The sequence below is a fragment of the Panthera tigris genome, chromosome C1, assembly GCF_018350195.1.
Source record: "Panthera tigris isolate Pti1 chromosome C1, P.tigris_Pti1_mat1.1, whole genome shotgun sequence".
NCBI lineage: Eukaryota > Metazoa > Chordata > Mammalia > Carnivora > Felidae > Panthera > Panthera tigris.
In genome coordinates this window covers 182,151,368-182,173,165 of record NC_056667.1, presented here as the reverse complement: position 1 = coordinate 182,173,165, position 21,798 = coordinate 182,151,368, and the positions used below count along the sequence as shown (strand labels likewise).

The 21,798-nt window shown below is 37.6% G+C and overlaps 2 protein-coding genes across 6 annotated transcripts in view; one reads left to right on the top strand and one right to left on the bottom strand.

Annotated features, from left to right (window-relative positions):
• Nucleotides 1–21,798, top strand: part of RFTN2 (raftlin family member 2) — a 136,068-nt gene that overhangs the window by 101,797 nt on the left and 12,473 nt on the right. The window contains exon 11 of one of the 2 annotated variants that reach the window (XM_042995002.1): nucleotides 1,457–1,571. The exons of the other annotated variant lie outside the window; for it this stretch is intronic. Within the exon in view, the coding sequence (XP_042850936.1) occupies nucleotides 1,457–1,463 (7 nt within the window). The 3' untranslated portion in view covers nucleotides 1,464–1,571. Of the gene's footprint in view, nucleotides 1–1,456; nucleotides 1,572–21,798 lie in introns of those variants that run through there. 2 annotated transcript variants of the gene reach the window in all.
• LOC102961463 (MOB-like protein phocein) overlaps nucleotides 14,864–21,798 on the bottom strand; it is a 43,637-nt gene continuing 36,702 nt past the window's right edge. For all 4 annotated transcript variants that reach the window (XM_042995008.1, XM_042995007.1, XM_042995005.1 and 1 more), the window contains 3 exons: nucleotides 18,215–18,294; nucleotides 17,050–17,161; nucleotides 14,864–16,924 (listed from right to left, as the gene is read on the bottom strand). In XM_042995008.1, the coding sequence (XP_042850942.1) occupies nucleotides 16,793–16,924; nucleotides 17,050–17,161; nucleotides 18,215–18,294 (324 nt within the window). In that variant the 3' untranslated portion in view covers nucleotides 14,864–16,792. The remainder of the gene's footprint in view (nucleotides 16,925–17,049; nucleotides 17,162–18,214; nucleotides 18,295–21,798) is intronic.

The window sequence follows — 21,798 nt, the reverse complement described above, 5'->3', positions numbered from 1 at the left end:
AATGATCAAAAGTTAACATCACCAATAATGGAACAAACCAACGTCCCTGACACAGGACACAATATCATTTCTGCGGTACTCCTGGCAAAAAACACACAACCTGAATGAAATCATTAGGAAATGCCACATGAACCCAAACATTCTATAAAACTGGCCTACATAGTTTAAAAAAATGTCAAGGTCATGAAAGACAAAAAATATCAAGGTCAAAGGACATGAAAGACAACAGGAACTGTTCCACATTCCAGGAAACTAGAGAGACATAATAACTAATTGCAATACATGACCCTGGACTGCATCCTAGATGGAGAGGAGGGGTGGCTGGTGCGTCAGTCAAAAGTTACATAACATAACTGGGACTATGGACTGCTGATTAGATTATGATATTGTTATCAATGTTAAATTTCTTGATTTTGGTTATAGTTCTGTAGCTGTGTAAAAAAAATTCTTATGAAATACAAAAATACTTAGGTACAAAGGGACTAATACCTGCCACTTATTCTCAAATGGTTCAGAAAAAAAAAGTATGTGTGTATCTATGTTGAGAGACAGAGACAGAGAGATGGAAAGTTTGACAAAGCAAATGGGGCAAAATGTAAACAATTGGTGAGTCTGGATAAAGAGTATGCAACAGTTCATTTTTTTAAAAAGTATATTCTACACCCAGCGTGGGGCTCAAACTCATGACCCTGGGATCAAGAGTCACAGGGTATACTGACTGAGCCAACCAGGGGCCCCCATGAGTTGTGGTGTGTGTGTGTGTGTGTGTGAGAGAGAGAGAGAGAGAGAGAGAGAGAGAATTCTTTTTTAGTCTTCTGGCAACTTGTTTGTAAGTTTGAAATTGTATCCAATAAAAAGTTTGAAAAAAAGAAAGAAAAGATGCCAGTCCAGTCAGCCAGAAAACATAACACATGATTACTACAAATAGTAGCTTTCAGTGATGGTCACTATAAAACAGCAAACACATGACTCAGAAGATCTTCATTATGGGCCTCACTTAGGGACTAACACCTGGTATGATGGCTAGATAAAGCTTATCCTCTCTACCAATTTAGTTAAGGATCCTGCATATTCTACCCAGAATTCTTACAGCATGTTAAAAGGATATTAAGAATGCTATAAAATATTTGTATTAAAGCCTCTAAAATTTTCTACCAAAAGATGTCAAGCCCTAAAGGAAGGGAAGAGACTAAAACTGTTAAGGGGCTTATATTTACCAGATCAGGTGGTTTCATCCTCACCACAATCACCTAAATTGGGGTTGATTCCAATTCACAGATGTGAAAACTGAGACTTAGAAAGTTACAGCAAATTGCTAATGATACACAGCTTTGAAGTAGGGAAACTAGAATTCAGAACTTGGCTTGATTCCAAGTCCACTGATCATTAAGAAGTGATTAGAGGGATGCCTGGGTGGCTCAGTCAGTTGAGCATCCCACTCTTCATTTTGACTCAGGTCATGATCTCGTGGGTTCCTGACATTGAGCCCTTCATGGGGCTCCCCACTGGGCACAAATCCTGCTTAAGATGCTCTCTCTCCCAAGAGGAGCCAAGATGGTGGAACAGCATGGAAGTTTTTTGTGTGCCTCACATCTATGAAATACAGCCAGACCAACACTAAGCCATCCTGCACACCTAGAAAACTGATCTGAGGATTAACACAACAATCTGCACAACCTGAACCACAGAATTCAGCAGGTACGTGGGGTGGAGAGGGGAACTTGGGGAGAGAGAAGCCGAGGAGGGCAGGGAGCTGCTTTTGCGTGTGGAGAGAGGATGGAGCCTGGGGGCGGGAGGGGGGGGGGGTGGAGAATACGGGAAAACACGCCTTCCAAAAAGCAGCTGGAGAGAAAGTGGAAAATTGGAAACAGCCGCAGGGAGTGAACTAAAAGGGGAGAAAGGAGAGGATTTAAATTCCATTAAGACTGTAAACAGGGGGAGTGCAGAGTCTGAAACTCCACAGTTCGATACCTGGCGGTGCTCTGGTGGGAAGGGCAAATCCCCAGGAGCAGAGTGGAGTCCAGGAGGTTCTTGGGCCACATGGGGAGAAGCAGTTCCACCGCTGGAAGGACATTTGGTAGAGGCTGTGAGGCCACCTGGGCCCAGCAGACCCCAGAAAACGGCCACATTCGCTGGTGCTGGAACAAGGTCATTGGGGGTGAAGCCTGGTGCCAGATGTGTGTTGTGATTTCCCATAATCCCTGAGGCGCTGCTGCTACACTGTCTCATGAACTTTTTCTGGGGCGGAATTAAAAAAAGACTTGCCTGTGTGGAAAGAAAGTTTGACTGGACCAACAAGTTTCAATCGAGTGTTCATTATGCCCTCACAGTTAATCATTGCTGCCCTTGGGCAGGTAGACCTGGCTCCCTGGCTTGGGTTGGCCAAGACCCACCCAAATAGACATCTGGGAAACCTGAAGTCCAGGATTTCTAATGTAAGAATTTCTTTTGTTGGTTATGAGAAAAAAACTACTAAATACACACATGTAATTTAATGGGCATGCTAATCAGGGACAAAGTTGTTTTCAACATGTTAAAATTTCAAATAGAGAACCACTCACATCACTGTAATAGATGTGGTTAGCACAGTGACTTTTAATTTCTTAAAGCATGTCTTTTCATTTCAGTAATTAATATAAAACTGAAACACACCAAATTTGGATATTTACATTTCCTTTTTCTTTCCCAGACTAGAGGCATAGTTTAATGTTTACACTATACATAGAAAAGTGGGTGTTAACATTTCAGTATTTTTTCTGAAAACATTAGTTCCTTAACCACGTATCATTCTTTTGAATTTGTTCTTCTGGGAAACCATATGTCTCAAGATTTTTATTCTTTTTTTTTTATGTTTATTTATTTAGAGAGAGAGAGAGAACAAATGGGGGAAAGGCAGAGAGAGAGGGAGAATCCCAAGCAGGCTTGTTCAGCATGGAGCCTGACACAGTGCTTGATCCCAAGACCACAAGATCATGACCTGAGCTGATATCAAGAGTCAGAGGCTTAACCAACTGAGCCACTCAGATGCCCCTCAAAATTTTTATTTTTTAATCCCCTCCAAAAGTATTAGTTAGGATTCCATTTTTTTTTATTTTTTTATTTTTTTAATTTTTAAAAAAAAAATTTTTTTTAAACGTTTATTTATTTTTGAGACAGAGAGAGACAGAGCATGAACAGGGGAGGAGCAGAGAGAGAGGGAGACACAGAATCTGAAACAGGCTCCAGGCTCTGAGCTGTCAGCACAGAGCCCGACGCGGGGCTCGAACTCACGGACCGTGAGATCATCACCTGAGCCGAAGTCGGACGCTTAACCGACCAAGCCACCCAGGCGCCCCTCCATTTTTTTTTTAAATGTCCAGCTTTAATGATACAGCCAGTCTGACAATCTGTGTATGTTCCTCCTTTTTTTTCCCACATCTTTATGTAAAAAGCTATGTCTACAGACCAAGTTACAATGAACAAGATTCATTCCTTATTCCAAAATATCTTCCAGATGAATTAAAGATTTAAATGTAAAAAACAAAACTATAAAAGCACATATATGAGCAAATATTTAAAGCATAATTCAAAACCAGAAAAGACTATGTAAATGCCAAGACTAAATATTTAAAACTTACACAGAAAAACACTCCATTAACAACATCAAAAGGTAAACAAAAAACTGGAATCAAGAAATGATCAAGTGACAAAGGGCCAATATTCTAAATACACAAAGAGATGTTAATAAAAAACAGATGTACAATGGAAACCAACTTGAAAATAAATTATATATATATTAAAAAAAAAAGTCCTGGGGATGTAATGTACTGCATGATGGCTATAGTTGACATACTGTATTATATATTTGAAAGTTGCTAAGAAAATAAATCTTAAAAGTTCTCATCACAAGAAAAAAAATGTGTAACTGTGTGTAGATAACTGGACGTAGTGTGGCAATCACTTTGTAATAGATACAAATATTGAATTGTCACGTTGCACACCTGAAACCAATATGATGTTGTATATCAATTATGTCTCAATTAAAGAAATGAACCACTAAAATAAATAAATAAATAAATACGGTATGACATATATAAAAAAAAAACAGATGTAGAGCCAAATAGAAAAAAAAAATGCAAACACAAAAACAAATAGTTTAAAAAAAGCATAAATAACAAAAAAAAGTGATGATTTCAACTCACTAATAAAATACTGCAAAACACGCCCAAAAGATGTCATTTTTCTTCTCACTGAATTGGCAGAGTCTTAAAAAGATTGATAATGCCCAGTGTAGGCCAGCGTGTGGAGCCTGGAAAGGAGCAGCCTTCTCGCGGAGAAACCGTGAATTAGCCTTAAGGATGCAGGCCCGGAGGATGAAGGGATAGAAAGAAGGAGCCTGGGACACGGATGAAGGACTGGGAGCCGCTGCACTAGTCTAGGACTGCTGACCCGCGGGCTTGTTACAAAGAAAAGCAATACCTCATTTGGGTAAGTCACTCCATTTCAACACATACTGCCTAATGCGATCCTACTCAAACAGGACTAACGGGGTGTTCCAAAAATGGTAGCAGCAATGCTCAGAAACATATGAGCTGGCATAGCAAAATGGAGAGGCCTGAGCTTTGGAGCCAGGACTGAGTTCATATCCTGGCCCTACCACCTGTTCCTGTATACACTGAACAACCACCTTGAAGCTCAGTTTACTTGTATGTAAAATTGGGAGAGCAACAAACAAATTAAATTGTATGAAGATTAAGTGGGATCATGTGGGAACGTACTTACCACAGTTTGTGACACCTAGTTACGTGCTCAATAAATTGAAATCCTTATTTTTTTTTTAATGTCTAATTTTAAGTTTTCAAAAAAGTTCCTTTTAGTGTGGTGAACAAGATTACTCCCAGGAAACTCCAGAATAAACATAGGGCATCTTTAAATTTTAAATATCCCCAAGGATTTAAATATATTTCTAAGTAGCTAATAAAAAGTTTCTTCATTGGGGCGCCTGGGTGGCTTGGTCGGTTAAGCGTCCGACTTCAGCTCAGGTCATGATCTCACGGTCCGTGAGTTCGAGCCCCGCGTCGGGCTCTGTGCTGACAGCTCAGAGCCTGGAGCTTGTTTCAGATTCTGTGTCTCCCTCTCTCTCTGCTCCTCCCCTGTTCATGCTCTGTCTCTCTCTGTCTCAAAAATAAATAAACGTTAAAAAAAAAAAATTTTTTTTGAAAAAAAAAAAGTTTCTTCACTACTTTGTCAAGTATATGAGGTAGTTCTCAGGATCTCCAGAAGAGCCAGATATCCAGGGCCGGACGCCAAGCAGCCAAGAACAAGTGCTGTTAAAGGCAGACATCTTTAATAAAAGATGGAGGAGGATATATTTTAAGAATGCTTTTTAGTTTTCAGTGCTCAGGCCCTTGTCAGCGATGAAGCCCTCCTCCTGAAACAGAACCCCTGTAAGAAGTTGCAGGTTCACGCTTTCATCCACTCATTCATATTTATTGATTCTTGGTCAGGTGCCATGCTAGGGACTAGAGAACAAACAGGCAGTCTTGCCCTTATGGGATCAGCAGGGTAGCAGAGGAGAAAGATGAATAATAATAGAAATAATCATATAATTGTAGTTGATGGAAGGAAATAACTCTTACAGAAAGCAAAATTTGCTAGGAGAGCATATAGCAGACAAACCTAACATATTCAAGGTCAGGGAAGGCTTCCCTAAGCAAATGATACTTGATGAAATAATGACAATATTTCTAATAATACCCTGTGTTTGTGTTAGAAAATTATAAACAGATCATTTTAAACATGAAGACTTATGAACTTTTCAGGGATCCCAAAAAAGGTTTGAAACCAGTTAAAAAAATATGATGGCTCAAAAAATAAAACTGCAAAACTAAAATATTTAAACAGCTATAAAATATGAAATTTAGCAACATTATTTCCTTTCATATTCATAAAAATGTCATTAATTTTGAAAATAATGTGTAAATTAGCTTTTCTCAATTCCAAGAAATCCCAGAGAATGTGTGATTACTGATGAGAAACCACAGCCTATTGTAACTAAGTGACCAACAGAGAGCCCAATTCTTAAAATCAATTACAAAAAGCTGTTCAAATTTATATTTTTAAATATAAAAATTGCATTTAATTTGAAATGGGATTACATTTTAATTTATTTGGTCTTGTGCAGGGTAGAATCTATTAACCTACAAAGATCTTAAAATTCTCTGATTTTAAGGTCTTCAGAAGTTCAGGGCACAGGATCTCAGACCATGCAAAGTAGCACATGGCTGTGTCAGGACCTGAGATTAGGGGTTACAGATGGGCCCTTATCAGTAGATACAGGATGTCACAGGCACTGGAAGAGACTAGGCAATCGGGAACTCACAGGTTGAGAGGACACTGACATCAGGAGAAGTCTAGTCCTGTCGATATCCACCTGGCATCCCATTCACCATCACCACTACATTTCCGGGCCACATCTTTGACCACTTTTCACACTCCATTTTGATTCCAGCTAAGCAATGATTTTTATTTTTGCATGAGTACATAATAAGCTCTAGGGTACTGGTGAGCCCTTGAATCTTGCAACTGAGTGGTGTCTGAGAAGTGGCAGAGATAATGATGCCTTCCATTTGGAGGGCCCTGACAGCCAGAAAGACACCCTTGAGAGGCAACTCCTTCTAATGAGGCCCACCCTTCTGCCACTTAACCCCTTACTTCACAGACAGGCCTCTCCTCATGCCCCAGAAATGTGACATCGATCAATATAGTTACATTCAACTTGCTATTATCTTGCTAAATCTGAGGTGTCCATTCTGTACTGATGGGTTCTTCTCAGAGTGATTGCTCTATATCTGGAACTCGTATTGAATTATAATAATAAAAACTTATTAGTCTCCACCCTTGCCCTAAAGGTGGATATCTCAATCAGAAACAGCAAACCTCATTCATTCCCATTCATTCCATAATGCTCTCACCACCAAGCTCATTCTGCCACACACCATATTTCCCTTGCCCCAAGCAATGCTTGAAAACTCCCTCTCCTCCTAATTCCCCTAAATCATCACTAGTTATTTTAAATCCTGTTGTATTAACAAATTTAACTATGTTCAGATGTTAAAAATAACTATACATAAATACACCACCAAGAAAATTGATTGATAAATGGACAAGGTATGAATATAGGTTAGAAAAAACTTCCTATTAATATGAATAAGCAAAAATATTTTAACAGAGGTTGTTGACAAGTCCTAGCCTTTTTAGACAGGATAGGACATTAGTATAAGCCATTATAGTAGCCCCCCCTTATCTGCAAGGGATACATTCTAACAGCCCTAGTGGATGCTTGAAATCATGGAGAGTACTGAACCCTATGTAGTGTATTTTTTTCCTATACATATATACCCATGATAAAGTTTAACTTATTAGGCACAGCAAGAGATTAACAACAATTAACAAATAATGATAACAGTACACCGTAATGAAAGTTAGGTGAATGGGGTCTCCTCTTACACCGTAATCACCCTTCTTGTGATGATGTGAGAAGATAAAATACATAATGAGATGAAGTAGGGTGAATGACATAGGCTCTGTGATGCAGCAGTAGGCTACTAATGACCTTCTGAAGATGTCGGGAGGATCATCTGCTTCCAGCCTGCAGTTGACCCCAGGATAGTGAAACTGCAGGAAGCGAAACCGCAGATACGGTGGGGGTGAGGGTGGGGGAGAACTACTGTATTATCACACACAAAATTTGCATGTTCACTGAAATTTTTTATGAGACTGAGGACCTTCAGATACTCAGTGAAAATTTTTTTAATGTTTATTTATTTTGAGAGAGACAGAGAGAGAGTGGGGGAGGGAAAGGGAGAGAGAGCGGGAGAGAGAGAGAACTCCAAGCAGGTTTCCAGCTGTCAGTGCAGAGCCCGATTTGGGGCTCAAACCCATGAACTGTGAGATCATGACCTGAGCTGAAACCAAGAATCGGATACTTAACCGACTAAGCCACCCAGGTGCCCCTACTCAGTGAAATTTTTTTAACATTATAAAGGCAGTTTTCTCAAAGTAACGCTAGAATGTAGAACTAAAAAACTATATATTATAAGATAATCCAAATTTAGTAAGGGAGAAATTGAATATCTATAGTTAAAGATGCAATTTTCTATAACTTACTCCTCTATGCTTGAAGGTCACAGACATCTCACATTTTCTTTCTTTCTTCTCCAGCAGTCTCATTTCTGGTTTCCAAAAACTGTGCTGTTTACATAGCTGTTATCTAAAGTTTATTTTATAATTTGCTTTCAAGATCATACAGTCCTTAGAATGCTGCGTTCATTTACCTAGACAGATGCAAATGTATTTTTCACCAGAAAAAAAGGGCTTCTTTTAAGAGAAACCACTCATGAAATATGTCCTCTGCATTAATAGCTTACAACATCTCAGCTTATTCACTCAACTGGATCTAGATTATCATAGACTGAATTTTTGAAGGGTGATGATTTGAATTTCCGTATTTTGTATTAAATCACTTGCTACGTAAACAGAGAAGGCTATAGCCAAGTGACAACACCTGCAATGTACAATTCTAACTCAAAGAAGCACATTTTGGTCGAACTTGAGAGATCCATCAGGTTAGTGGTTGGTTGTATAGGAAGCCCTTGGGAAGAATGAGTACATTGTGAAGCTTTTGGCATACTTGTAAATTAGCTAGTGAAAGCTGAAGGCAAATGGGATTTTAGCCAGTTGATGACTGACCTACTTTTAATTTAGAATTGTAAGCAGGAGAAGGGGCTGTTTATAATCAGCCCAAATCACAGTAGTCATTAAGATATGCCCTGGAAATAGATCAGGGGTTTTGGAAGCCCCCAAACCTCCCAACTATTTAGTGTACTACACTCAGATGTACCAAATACTCTATTAAATGAAAAAATTTCACACAATTCCCTGACTCTAACCTGCTCCCAGAGACTAAGATAAAGACTGCCTTGTTAAGCTCTGGCCCCAAGAAGTACTTTAGGACCCAGCTAGAGAATCCTAACATGCACTTTAACTTGGGTGTTTTAAGAATGGCAATCACCTGATGGCCCATGTTTATGGTACTGTACTACTGAGAAGTCATGTGGCAGGGGATGCTGGTTTCCTAGATCCCATCAGATGAACTTTTCTCCTTTCTTCGTCTTTTCTTTTTTTTAACGTTTTTTTTTTGTTTGTTTGTTTTTTTGGTTTTTTTGGAGACAGAGAGAGACAAAGCATGAACGGGGGAGGGTCAGAGAGAGAGGGAGACACAGAATCTGAAACAGGCTCCAGGCTCTGAGCTGTCAGCACAGAGTCCGACGCGGGGCTCAAACTCACGGACCGTGAGATCATGACCTGAGCCGAAGTCAGCCGCTTAACCGACTGAGCCACCCAGGCGCCCCTCTTCGTCTTTTCTACATTAAGTTCCACACCGTTGAGGGATCTGAGGCCCCAGCTCTGCACTATCTGTCTGTGGAAATTCTGAACAAGTATTTAATTTCTGTGGCCTTGGTTTCTTGTTGAGGTTTTTTGTTTTGTTTTTTTATCGATAAAACAAGAGGACAAGAAAAAGGAGGCTCAACTCAGTAATTCCTAAGGTTCTTTTCTAGCTCTAAATAATATATTTTCTCATCTTTCTCCTTGGGATTTGTTAATACCAGCACCACAGAGCCCTTTGGTTGTGCTAACAAGAGCTGTTACTTTAGATTCAGTTCCCAAAATTAAGCAAATCACCCAAATTAAGTGGTGATATGAAGGCTGATTCAATGTCTGTGTTGCTCCCAAATAGATAAATACGTTCCTCGGTCTAGAATATGCTAAGCAAGACTGCACACACCTGATGGCCCTACTAAGTTTCCTAAAGATTCCAGACCAACAGGTATGGGGCACACTCACGTATGGGGATAGAGGAAATTGCAGTTTAGATTTTCTTTTTGGAAGACGTGAGTTGTAAACGCTTCACAAATGACTCTGATATGCCATCCATTTGGGAAACCACTGGGAAATGTAGGAGGTGAGGTAAAAGGTACACTTCTTTCAAATCAATAAACAGTAATTGTTAAATATTTTCTTGAGGGGGAGATAAATCTGGTGACAGCAACAACATTCACTTTGGGTAAGTTCCTAGAGGAAGGAGTGGGGTTGGGACATACCACCTGCGTTTCCCCGGGTCACAGAGGATGATGAAAGCTACATAAAGAGGAAAACAGAGAAAAAGGGTAGCCCTCAGCTGACCTCCCTCTAAACAGCTTTGTTGCAAGAGTTGGCAGTTACCTTGTTTTGTTTAAATGTGAGAGCCTGGGGCGCCTGGGTGGCTCAGTCAGTTAAGCATCTGACTTCAGCTCAGGTGACGATCTCGCGGTCCGTGAGTTTGAGCCCCGAGTTGGGCTCTGGGCTGACGGCTCAGAGCCTGGAGCCTGCTTCTGATTCTGTGTCTCCCTCTCTCTCTGCCCCTCCCCTGTTCATGCTCTGTCTCTCTCTGTCCCAAAAATAAATAAACGTTAAAAAAAAAAAATTAAATAAATAAATGTGAGAGCCTATTTGAAACATGTTGAATCTTATAATTTGGTGGAATTCAAAAACCTTGTTTTATAATGACACTAATACAAGAACTTTTAACTGTGGCATTAGAGAGGATAACCCTCTTGCATTTTGGGTTGATTTGATTGAGGAAAACCAGGTAAATTTTAACAGGCCTGGAATGTTTGGTTGCTTACAGAGTCAGATTGCTGCCATTGCAGAAATTCCAAGTTCATCTCAAGTACATAACATACAAGAAATAAAAAGTACCATAATCAGATTAAAAATTAAGCACATAAAATGGAGAATTAACAATGAATTTGAAAGATTGTTGTGGTAGGCTGAATAAAGTCCACTTTATTAAAGTCCACTAAAATGTCCACTTCTTAATCCCAGAACCTGTGAATATTAATTTGTATACAAAAGGGACTTTGCAAATGTGATTAAGGATTTTGCATTGGGGAAATTATCCTGGATTATCCAGGTGGGCCCAATGACATAATCACAAATGTCCTGAGAAGAAGGAAGCAGAGAGATCACTACAGAAGAGCAGGCATTAGTAATGATGGAAGGAGAGAGTAGTATGATGTGGCCACAAGCCAGAGAATGCCTGCCAGCAGCCTCCAGCCAATAAAAGAGGCAAGGAATGGATTTTCCCCTGAGCCTCTAAAAAGAAACAGGAACCTAATTTTAGCCCTAATAAAACTGATTTCAAGCTTCTGACCTCAAGAACTGTAAGAGAAGAAATTTATATTAAGCCACTAAATCTACTACAGCAGACTTCAAAAATTAATACAATCACTGACTAATGGTTATCTCAAGGATCAGAATCCAAGATCTGCATTTGCTTTGCAAAATTATGTTTAAAAAAACCAGAAGCACCAAGTATTTTTAAAGTGGTTTAAATACTACCCAAATCAAGGCAAGCATATATTTTTTCCTATGCACACCTGGTTTTAAAACACCGTAACTTAGAAAGAGATCATGTTTTCATTCATATGTGGATCTTGAGAAACTTAACAGAAGACCATGGGGGGAGGGGAGGGGAAAAAATAGTTACAAACAGAGAGGGAGGGAGGCAAACCATAAGAGACTCTTAAATACATAAGAACAAACAGGGTTAATCGGGGCAGTGGGGGAGAGGGGAAAATGGGTGACTGGCATTTAGGGCACTTGTTAGGATGAGCACTGGGTGTTGGATGTAAGCAATGAATCACGGGAATCTACACCCAAAACCAAGAGCACACTTTACACACTGTATGTTAGCCAATTTGACAATAAATTATATTAACAACAAAAAACACTGTAACTTTGGGGGGGGGGGGCAGAGAAGTAGGGATTTCCCTAAAAAATCAAAAGGATTCCATTGAATTACTGAAGGGGCACCTGGGTGGCTCAGTCCATTAAGCACCTGACTCTTGATTTTGGCTCAGGTCATGATCTCATGATCCTGAAATTGAGCCCCTGTTGGGCTCCGAGCTGGGTGTGCATGCAGCCTGCTTGAGTTTTTCTCTCCCTCTGCCCCTCCCTCATTCACAGGCACCCATGCACGCATGCACATGCTTGTTCTTTCTAAATAAATAAATAAATAAATAAATAAGTTACCGGAATTGGATCTCATTTGTAATAGTGACCATACCCACCCTTTTCTCATCTTAGGAGTTTTACTATTCCTTTAACTCCTCCAGTTTATCTCTGAGGGATATGACAGAAAAATATGAGGACACAATCCCGTCATTCCTACTTGATTTAAACTTACTTAAAAACAAATTTTTTTTTAATGTTTATTTTTGAGAGAGAAACAGTGTGAGTGGGGGAGGAGCAGAGAGGCAGACACAGAATCTCAGGCTCCAGGCTCTGAGTGGTCAGCACAGAGCCCGATCTGGGGTTCGAACTTGGGACCAGTGAGATCATGACCTTGGCCAAAGTCGGATGCTTAACCGACTGAGCCACCCAAGCACCCCAACCTCTTACTTTTTAAAATGTATGAGAGAGCGATACAGAGAGAGAGATCAGGAGAGAGGCAGAAGGAGAATCTCGAAGTAGGCTCCAGACTCAGCACAGAGCCTGATGTGTGGCTACAACCCTGAGATCATGACCTGAGCCAAAATCAAGAGCTGGACATGCGACCCACTGAGCCACCCAGGCGCCCCTAATATCTTTTAAAACAATGTATAAAGCATTAAAAAATAATAATAATAAACATTTTCTTACTAACTTCATGGATAGAAGTGCAGGATGTCAATTGTATTTAACTTTTGGGAATGTAGGTTGTCAAAATTAGTATTCTCTGCTTAATTATATTAGGTTCTCCCATTTGATATAAAGCTTTGAGTATTATAAAAATAAATGTAAATAGCAGAAAAAATCAAACAAATGAAGCAGTTAGATTTCCAGTCCACATAAAATACCAGGTATCCCCAAATGTTAAGAGTGAGGCTCCTAATCAAATCTTTTAGATGAGTAATCTAACCCTCTAGTGGTTTCACTTGGCAGTTATCTGGTTTTATTGTGTATACCACACTAATAATGCCTATTTTTTCAGAAGCCACATTTAGATCTTTAGACCATCTCAAATAAGTAGCTAAATGTGTTAAACATCAGTAGTGTCTTTGTCAACAATTAGCTGCATCCAAGAAATGAACATCAACTTTTACTAAAACATTTGCATAGCAAGGAAAAACACCAAGAAACCTTTTAACTACACTTAAGAAGTATTCAAAAGGTATATAAATAAAATGTAGAATTTGTGCAAATAAAATTATAGGAAGCCTTCAGGCAAAAAGCTGTCATCACGGGGCAAAATACCCAGGGAAAAAACAAATTAGTTCTATTACAATGAATTTAACATCAGTTAGTGGGTTTAAAACTGTAACATTACCCTGGGAATGCAAGCTGGTGCAGCCACTCTGGAAAACAGTATGGAGTTTCCTCAAAAAACTAAAAATAGAACTACCCTACAACCCAGCAATTATATTACTAGGTATTTATCCAAGGGATACAGGTGTGCTGTTTCGAAGGGACACGTGCACCCCAACGTTTCTAGCAGCACTATCAACAATAGCCAAGGTATGGAAAGAGCCCAAATGTCCATCGATGGATGAATGGATAAAGAAGATGTGGTGTATATATACAACGGAGTATTACTCGGCAATCAAAAAGAATGAAATGAACTTGCCATTTGCAACTACGTGGTTGGAACTGGAGGGTATTATGCTAAGTGAAATTAGTCAGAGAAAGACAAATGTCATGACTTCATTCATGAGAACTTCAAGAGACAAAACAGATGAACATAAGGGAAGGGAAACAAAAATAATATAAAAACAGGGAGGGGGACAACAGAAGAAACTCAGAAATATGGAGAACAAACTGAGGGTTGCTGGAGGGGTTGTGGGAGGGGGATGGGCTAAATTTGGGTAAGGGGCACTGAGGAATCTACTCCTGAAATCACTGTTGCACTATATGCTAATTTGGATGTAAATTTTTAAAAATAAAAAATAAAAGTTAAAAAAACTAACATTATCCTTGCTAACAATGTAATCATGGATTAATTTTTTTTTAATGTTTGTTTTTGAGAGAGAGAGAGAGAGCACAAGCAGGGGAGGGGCAGAGAGATAGGGAGACACAGAATCCAAACAGGCTCCAGGCTCCCAGCTGTCAGCACAGAGCCTGACATGGGGCTCAAACTCACAAACCAAACCATGAGATCATGACCTGAGCCAAAGTTGAACGCTTAACCAACTGAGCCACCCAGCTGCCCTATGTAATCACGGATTTCTAATTTGATTCTATTAAAAAGCATTAACTCATTAAGAATTTAACTGAGAAATGCAAAGTTAACACCTCAAGTCAGGGAAAATGTACACACACAAGGGAACTAGGATACTTACAGAAACATAAAGTTAGCTACTTTCCCAGTTATGACAGGAGAAAGAGTGAGTTAAGAGTGAGTTGACTATAGGAGCAAAATTCATGGAAAGTTTTAATTTTGGGATCTATATTGGATAATAAAAAAAAAAAAGTGCAACCTAATTTCCTTATTGCACAGAACTGCGAGTTTTCTTTTCCTCCTTTCTTAGATTTACTGTATAAATCAATCTTTTGTCAGGTTAATTTTTTAATACCACTTATGTACATACATGTGTATTTTCAAAATTCTGTAAAGAGTATTAAGGAAAAACAGTAACTTTCATTTAGGTCCTATAACTAGTACAATGAGTCAATTTCATGGTACAATGAGTATGAGTAAGACCTCAATGTGAATACAAAAGCAAGCCTACAAACTGATGTTTTCTTTTTGGGGTATTTTTTTTTTTATGATCAATTCCAAACACACAATACAGGGAAAATGGAATGAGTAAGAAAAAACATACTTTATTTCCCCGTTAACACCAAGTCATATTACTCAGAATGTGTTTCAATATACTTAGCCAGATCACCAATCCCAGCCACGGCCTTAGTTCAAATGTTTACTATGAAAATAATCAAGCAACAGAAATCCATTGTGAGACACCATCTAGAGAGAACAGCTACATTGCTATATATAATTTATTAACTTAGTAGTTTAGTCTCTCAATATTTAGCAAGTTTGTGTAAAAATTACTACTCCCATTGGTTTCTAGTGACATTAATATAAATGCATAATTTCAAAGTCAACATTGCTTTCACTATGAACACAAAACTTCTTAAAAAGATAGTTAGTTGTGAGTTAAAGTAACGACTGGCTGCTGGGATAGCACTGTTCAAGACCAAATACACTGCCAGGCTTGGAAAGGCATAAATATATACATACACACTCAGTTTGCTATTTCCTACATATTTGCTACACGTCCTTTGTTGTATAGTATGGTATAAATTATTTTCCTAAATTTGAAAAAAAAAATCAAGATGAACACATTTTCATCTTCATTTCAAAATAACCCCTTTAAATGAAAAAGTTCTCATTTGTTAATTCTGTTCAAGAGATGGATTTAAAATATTTTCTTCACTACATGTATAATTTTTTGCCCTATCTTAGTGCCTCATTACAACCAGTTTAGCAATAAGACCTCCAGTGCTTTGTTAAAAATTGCATTCAGTAGATGAAAAGGTTGTAAAATCTGCAGTTGGATCTTTCTCAAGATACTGAATTATAACAAAGTCAAAAAAATGTATGACCATTCAACACCCTTGGAAGCTGTGAATTATTGCAAAAAAAGACTCACATGTGCATATAATTCAAACATAAACTTTGTGGGGAAGGGATGTAAAATAAATACTACAATATTTTTCAACTCTTAAATGTTTCTTAGATGGTTAAATGAAAAGATTAATATTACTAACAGGAAGAATCAAACTATCTTAAAGAGTGCTTTCCAAGTAATTAGAACAATTTTGCAAAACAAAGATAAGCAAGAGCCTATGCCAATACATTTTTCCTGTAGTGTAATGTAATTGCTAATATGAGGTATAATCTGTAAGCAATTAATACAAATATAAATAGGTATAAGCCACACTAAATCACAGTCTGGTGAAAAGCTTCCCAGCTAATGTAGTTTGGGTAAGGAATTAAGGGAAATGAGAAGGGCAGGGCAGGTTTCCAGTGGGAACATCATTTACATGCCTTATCATTATCATCATCTTGTATCTAACAGTCCACTGCTGCAGAAAGGTAAGTCCTTTCCAAGTATGCTGGTCTAGAATATACTTTATGTAGCACAGTAAAATTATTTAGGTATTACTAATACTTCATTTGCATTTATATTTGGATTATACACATAATCATATATGTGTATCAAAAACTATAAACAGAATTTGAAAACACTTTCATCTCATTTTTGAAAAGTTAACAGTTAAGACTGAACTATGTACTACAGAATTTTCTAGAATATCTAAACTAGGGGTAAAACCAAAGGAAAATATTACTATTTCTTTAGTAAATGGCTTGTGCGAAACCTCAAGCTCACTCATCTTTTCATAGACAGGTTTATCTAATGAGGATTGTGATCCAATGATTGTTTAGCAGCAATTTTACCAAACTGTAAATTCTTTTATTAACAGGCATTATAAACAGATAATACTAATCTTATTTAAAAACCATGAGTGCCACACTGGTGAATATACAGCTCATGAATAACTTAAAAAGTATTTCCCGTTTTAAAAGGCAACACTCAGCATACAAAAACCTATACTAAACAAAGAAACTATAATATGGATACATGATTGATGTGTCTAAACGATATATATACAGTACATAATTATTGTTAATTATGTGATCAGTACATTTTTTTCTGTATGATTCCCTTCATGCTTCACTTTCCCCAGAAACTGAATTCTGAACTTCCTCTTCTAAAATTGGTACGATCAGGTTATCCTTGGACATCAAATTATATTTCATCACGAATTTAGTAAACCGATGACACAAAAATGTTTCATTCTGTAGGGAGGAAGAAAAAAAGATATTTTACTATTCAAAACCAAAAAAGCCTACATGTAATATCCATGTATATTACTGTCATTCTGATTAAGAATGCATCAGGATAATTAGTGAAATATACTTACTTCATATTCATCAAATATCTGCCGATGATGAAAATAAGCATGTGAAAATATTCTGTAAATCCTACGGCATACTGATCCTAGTTTTGCTACAGATGATTCCTTTATGCTAACCCTAGAAATAGAAAAGAAATCAGATTCATAGAGCTGGACAGATCTTAGGAACAATGTTGTCTAATCTTCTCAATTGACAAGTGTGGAGACTTAAACCTTGGGGAAAAAAGTGACCAGTGCAAGGTCACAGTGCTAATAAGTGGCAAGAGCAGGACCAGGACCCCTCCCTGTTCCTTACTCCTGGGCCAGTGCTCTTTCTACATAACCACAGTGCCTAAGATACTCAGTATTGTAAGCTTTGAGACTTTATGAAAGTTCAGTGCAATTAAATCTCCAACAAATCAAAATTTCCTAGAACATAATATTTACCACATTAACACTTTGTACACTACAGATGATTAAAACTACTAAAAGGAATTATTGCTTTATTGTACAGAATTTGATTTTTTCAAATAAAAAATGCTTGCATATTTTTGATATTAAAAAATATATACAGGATACTGAAGCAAAAAATAGTATCTTTTAACATATTTTATATGAGCTCTTTGAAGTTGATATTTAGGGCGGCGGGGGGGAATCTCCAAATCTATCCATCTGATAACAAGTGTCTTCACAGAATAAAAGGCCAGTAACAAACCTCACTAATAATATATTACAATATGCAGAGCCTTCTTCCCAGATCTTAAAAATCTGTAAGCAAGGATAAGGAATCCTTCAAAAACAAGCAGTCCAGTCCAACTTAGGAAATTGTGCTCTTCAGGCATGCTGTCTAAGAGGAGGCTAGCTCTATCACAGATTCAAGAAGTTAAGTGTGTAAATACCACAACTCTAAAGCAGAAGAGGGACAGCTCTGCAGGAAGTACCCTTGACAAAACTGGCCTGTGAGCTTTGCGAGCCAAGTCCTGTTGCTTTTAGTTTAACCACAACCTTAATTTCAAAATTTGAGTAATTCTCAACTAGCTAAATATAAAATAGCTAAAAAAAAAAAAAAAAAAAAAAAAAAGTTTAAAGAACACAATTCATTAAGCAGCAACCTAGTTTGTTTTAATAAAAACATCAACCTTTTAAATCAAATCCAAAAAAGTTTAACACCATGTTTACAAGTTTTATTTACCTGCTGGGAAAATATTTATTGCTATTCAGAAGACATGCAGCACCATCAAGTGTGTGTCTAGTATAGTCTATTGCAGGACACTATAAAGGAAAGGATATAAAAAATGCATCAACATAGAGCTCTACCTCTTGCATGAGGTCTGTTATGAAATACTTGTCTTATTCCAGAAACATGAGCATGTCTGAAGAAAAACGTCTTACAATATCAGAATGACTATAAAATTTAATGTTACAACAAAACTACATTAAAAAAGAACAGGTGAAATTAATTTTAATGATATAATTTATTTCTCTATCTACCCCAAATTATGTCAACATATAACTGATACAAAAATTATTAATGAACTTTGGGGTATTTAAAAATTAGCAAACATGTAATTCACATACCATAAAATTTCTTTTAAAATGTTTATTGCTTTGGGGAGCAGGGGGCAGAGAGAGACAGAGAAAGAGAGGCTCAAGCAGGCTCCACACTGAGGCCCGATGTGGGGCTTCGTATCACGACCCGAGTGGATGCTTAACTGACTGGGCCACCCAGGGGCCCTGGTAAAATTTCTCTTTTAAAATGTACAACTCAGGGACACCTGAGTGGCTCAGTCGGTTAAGCATCTGACCTCAACTCAGGTCATGATCTCACAGTTCATGAGTTCAAGACCCATGTTGAGCTCTGTGCTGACAGCTCAAACCCTGGACCTACTTTGGATTTTGTGTCTCCCTCTCTCTCTCTGCTCCTCCCCCATACACATTCTGTCTCTCTCTTTCAACAATAAACCTTTAAAAAATAAAATAAAATAAAATGAAATGAAATGAAATGAAATGAAATGAAATGAAATGAAATAAATAAAATAAAAACTCAGAAGTTTTTAATATATTCACAAATTTATGCAACCATCATCAACTACATTCCTGAAAACTTTCATCACCCCATTGTGGGGTGTGTCTTTTCTTTTTCCATTAAAAAAAAAAAGTGGTAAAATACATTTAAGATGAATTCTGCCATTTCAACCTTTTTTTTTTAAGTTTCTATATTTTGAGACAGTGTGTGTGGGGGGGGGGGGGGGGGGAACCAAGATAGAGGGAGAGACAGAATCCCAAGCAGACTCCATGCTGACAACAGAGAGCCTGATGTGGGGCTCAAATTCACCAACCATGAGATCAGGACCTGAGCTGAAGTCACGCACTGAACCGACAGAGCTACCCAGGTGCCCCCTCCCGTCTCAACCTTTTTTTAGATGTACAACTCAATGGCACTAATTACATTCACCACTGTGCAACCATCACTTCTATGTATTTCCAACCAAAGGTTTTTCATCATCCTAAACAGAAACTCTGTAAACCATTACACAATAATGTCCCATGTCCACTATCCCCCAACCCCTAGCAACCTCTAATGTACTTTCTGCATCTATGAATTTGCTCTTTATAAATATTTTATGTAAGTGGAATCATGTAACATCTACCCTTTGGTGTCCGGCTTATTTCACTCAGCATAATGTCCTCAAGGTTCATAAACACTGTAGCATGTTATCAGAACTTCACTCTCTTTTATGGCTGAATGATATTCCATCCTGTACATTCCAGTTATCCACTCATGGTGGTTTTGATGATTAATGAGCATTTTTTCATGTGCTTATTGGCCATTTGTTTATCTTCTTCAGAGAAAAGTCTATACAAATCCTTTGTTCATTTTTAACTGGGTAATCTTCATTTTTTTTAAGTTTACTTATTTGAGAGAGAGAGTCAGCATGTGCATGAGTGCATGCAAGTAGGGGAGGGGTAGAGAGGGAAGATAGAGAAGATAACCCCAAGCAGGCTCCACGTTATCAGTACACAGCCTGACACAGGGCTCGAACTCACAAACCACGAGATTATTACCTGAGCCGAAATCAAAAGCTGGATGCTTAACTGACTGAGCCATCCGGGCACCCCAACTAGGTAGTTTTTTAATTGCTGAGTTGCAATAGTTATGTATCTGGGTATCAGACCCTTATCGGAGATATGATTTATTTTCTCCCATTCATAGACTGTCCTTTCACTTTCTTGACAGTGTCCTTTGAGGCAAAAAAAATTTTGTTTTGATAAAATCTGAATATTTTCTTCTATTACTTGTGTTTGTGGGGTCATATCTAAGAAATTATTGCCTAGTCCAAGACCATGAAGATTTACACATATGTTTCTAAGAGTTTTATAATTCTAGTTGTTATATTTAGGTTTTTGAATCATTTTGAGCTAATTTTTGTATAAGGTGTGAGTTAAGGGTCTAACTTCATTCTTTTGTATACAGATTACCTAGTTCTCTCTTAATGAGATATTTGATGTTGTCTTTCTGTACTCTTTGAAAGGGTATTCTATTTCATACTTTGAGCATATCTCAGTTTGGACTACCAACATTAAATGCTCTGTAGCTGCATGTGGTTCATGACTACTATTGTATCAGCATAAATTTAGATCTTTGATTGGTTACTGGAAGAAAAAAAAAACTTTTTTGGAGTTGGGGGAAAGGTTTTATCTTGTTTTAGCTGCTTCCCTCCATCTCTCTCCAATTAACTCTCAGTTAACTAATCCTATTTTGTATCATTTGTAACAGCAAAAAGTTAGCAAAATATACAAGGTTACAAAATAAGAAGCAATTTGTTCACAGGCTTTTATAAATTCTATTTTGCCAAATATATATTTATAATGCTACTGCAGTCCGCATGTGACTGAAAGGGCTAGCAGATGATAACAAGTTGTTGTTAACAAGTTGTCACTTACAGTCACTATGTACAATTAACTCTATCTGTTGCAATGACTCTTTAATTCTCAAGAACATTGAGTAAAATCACCATTGGTGCTGAGCACCCTGCCTCTTCTACTTTACAATCTTCCCTGTTCTTTTCATCTGTAAGAACAACTTTCTTAGTTCCTAATTTGTTAGTTGCTATTATTTCCTGACTACACAATTATTCTAAGAGTTCATAAAGTGTCCTTTCAAGATTTTCTTTTGTATTTTTACAGAAATTCCTTTGCATACAACTTACCACTTGAAAATGCCACCATCATTCATCCTCCCTTGACACAATTCAATGGAGCTGGTCTTCAGCAAACAATGTTACAATTCTGAGACTCATTCACAAGACCTAATGCTGATAATCATCCTATCTTATATTTATTACTAATCAAGAAAAAAAGCAAATATGACAATGACAGTCCATATAAATCTCATAATACATCACAAACTGGGTATCTTTTCCACTCTAAAGTGAGAATAATGCATCTTTACTATTTGCCAAAATGAAACTAGCCTTCTTGATTCAGTTTCCTAATTGCAATTATCACATAATTCACTATACTATGTAGCCAACTTCAATAAATTATCAATAAAACTGCTATGTGGATTTTCCCATATATAAAATGATAATCTTAATATTGCTTTAATTAACTAACACAAAAAGAGTAACACCCTGAATGAAATTAGTCATCCAAATAAGTCATCCAGTAAGTCAACTTGTCTATTTGCTTAGACAAATGCCAGATACTTCTTATTTTGGAGAACTTGCCTTCTCGTTTTTTTTTTTTTTAATATGAAATTTATTGTCAAATTGG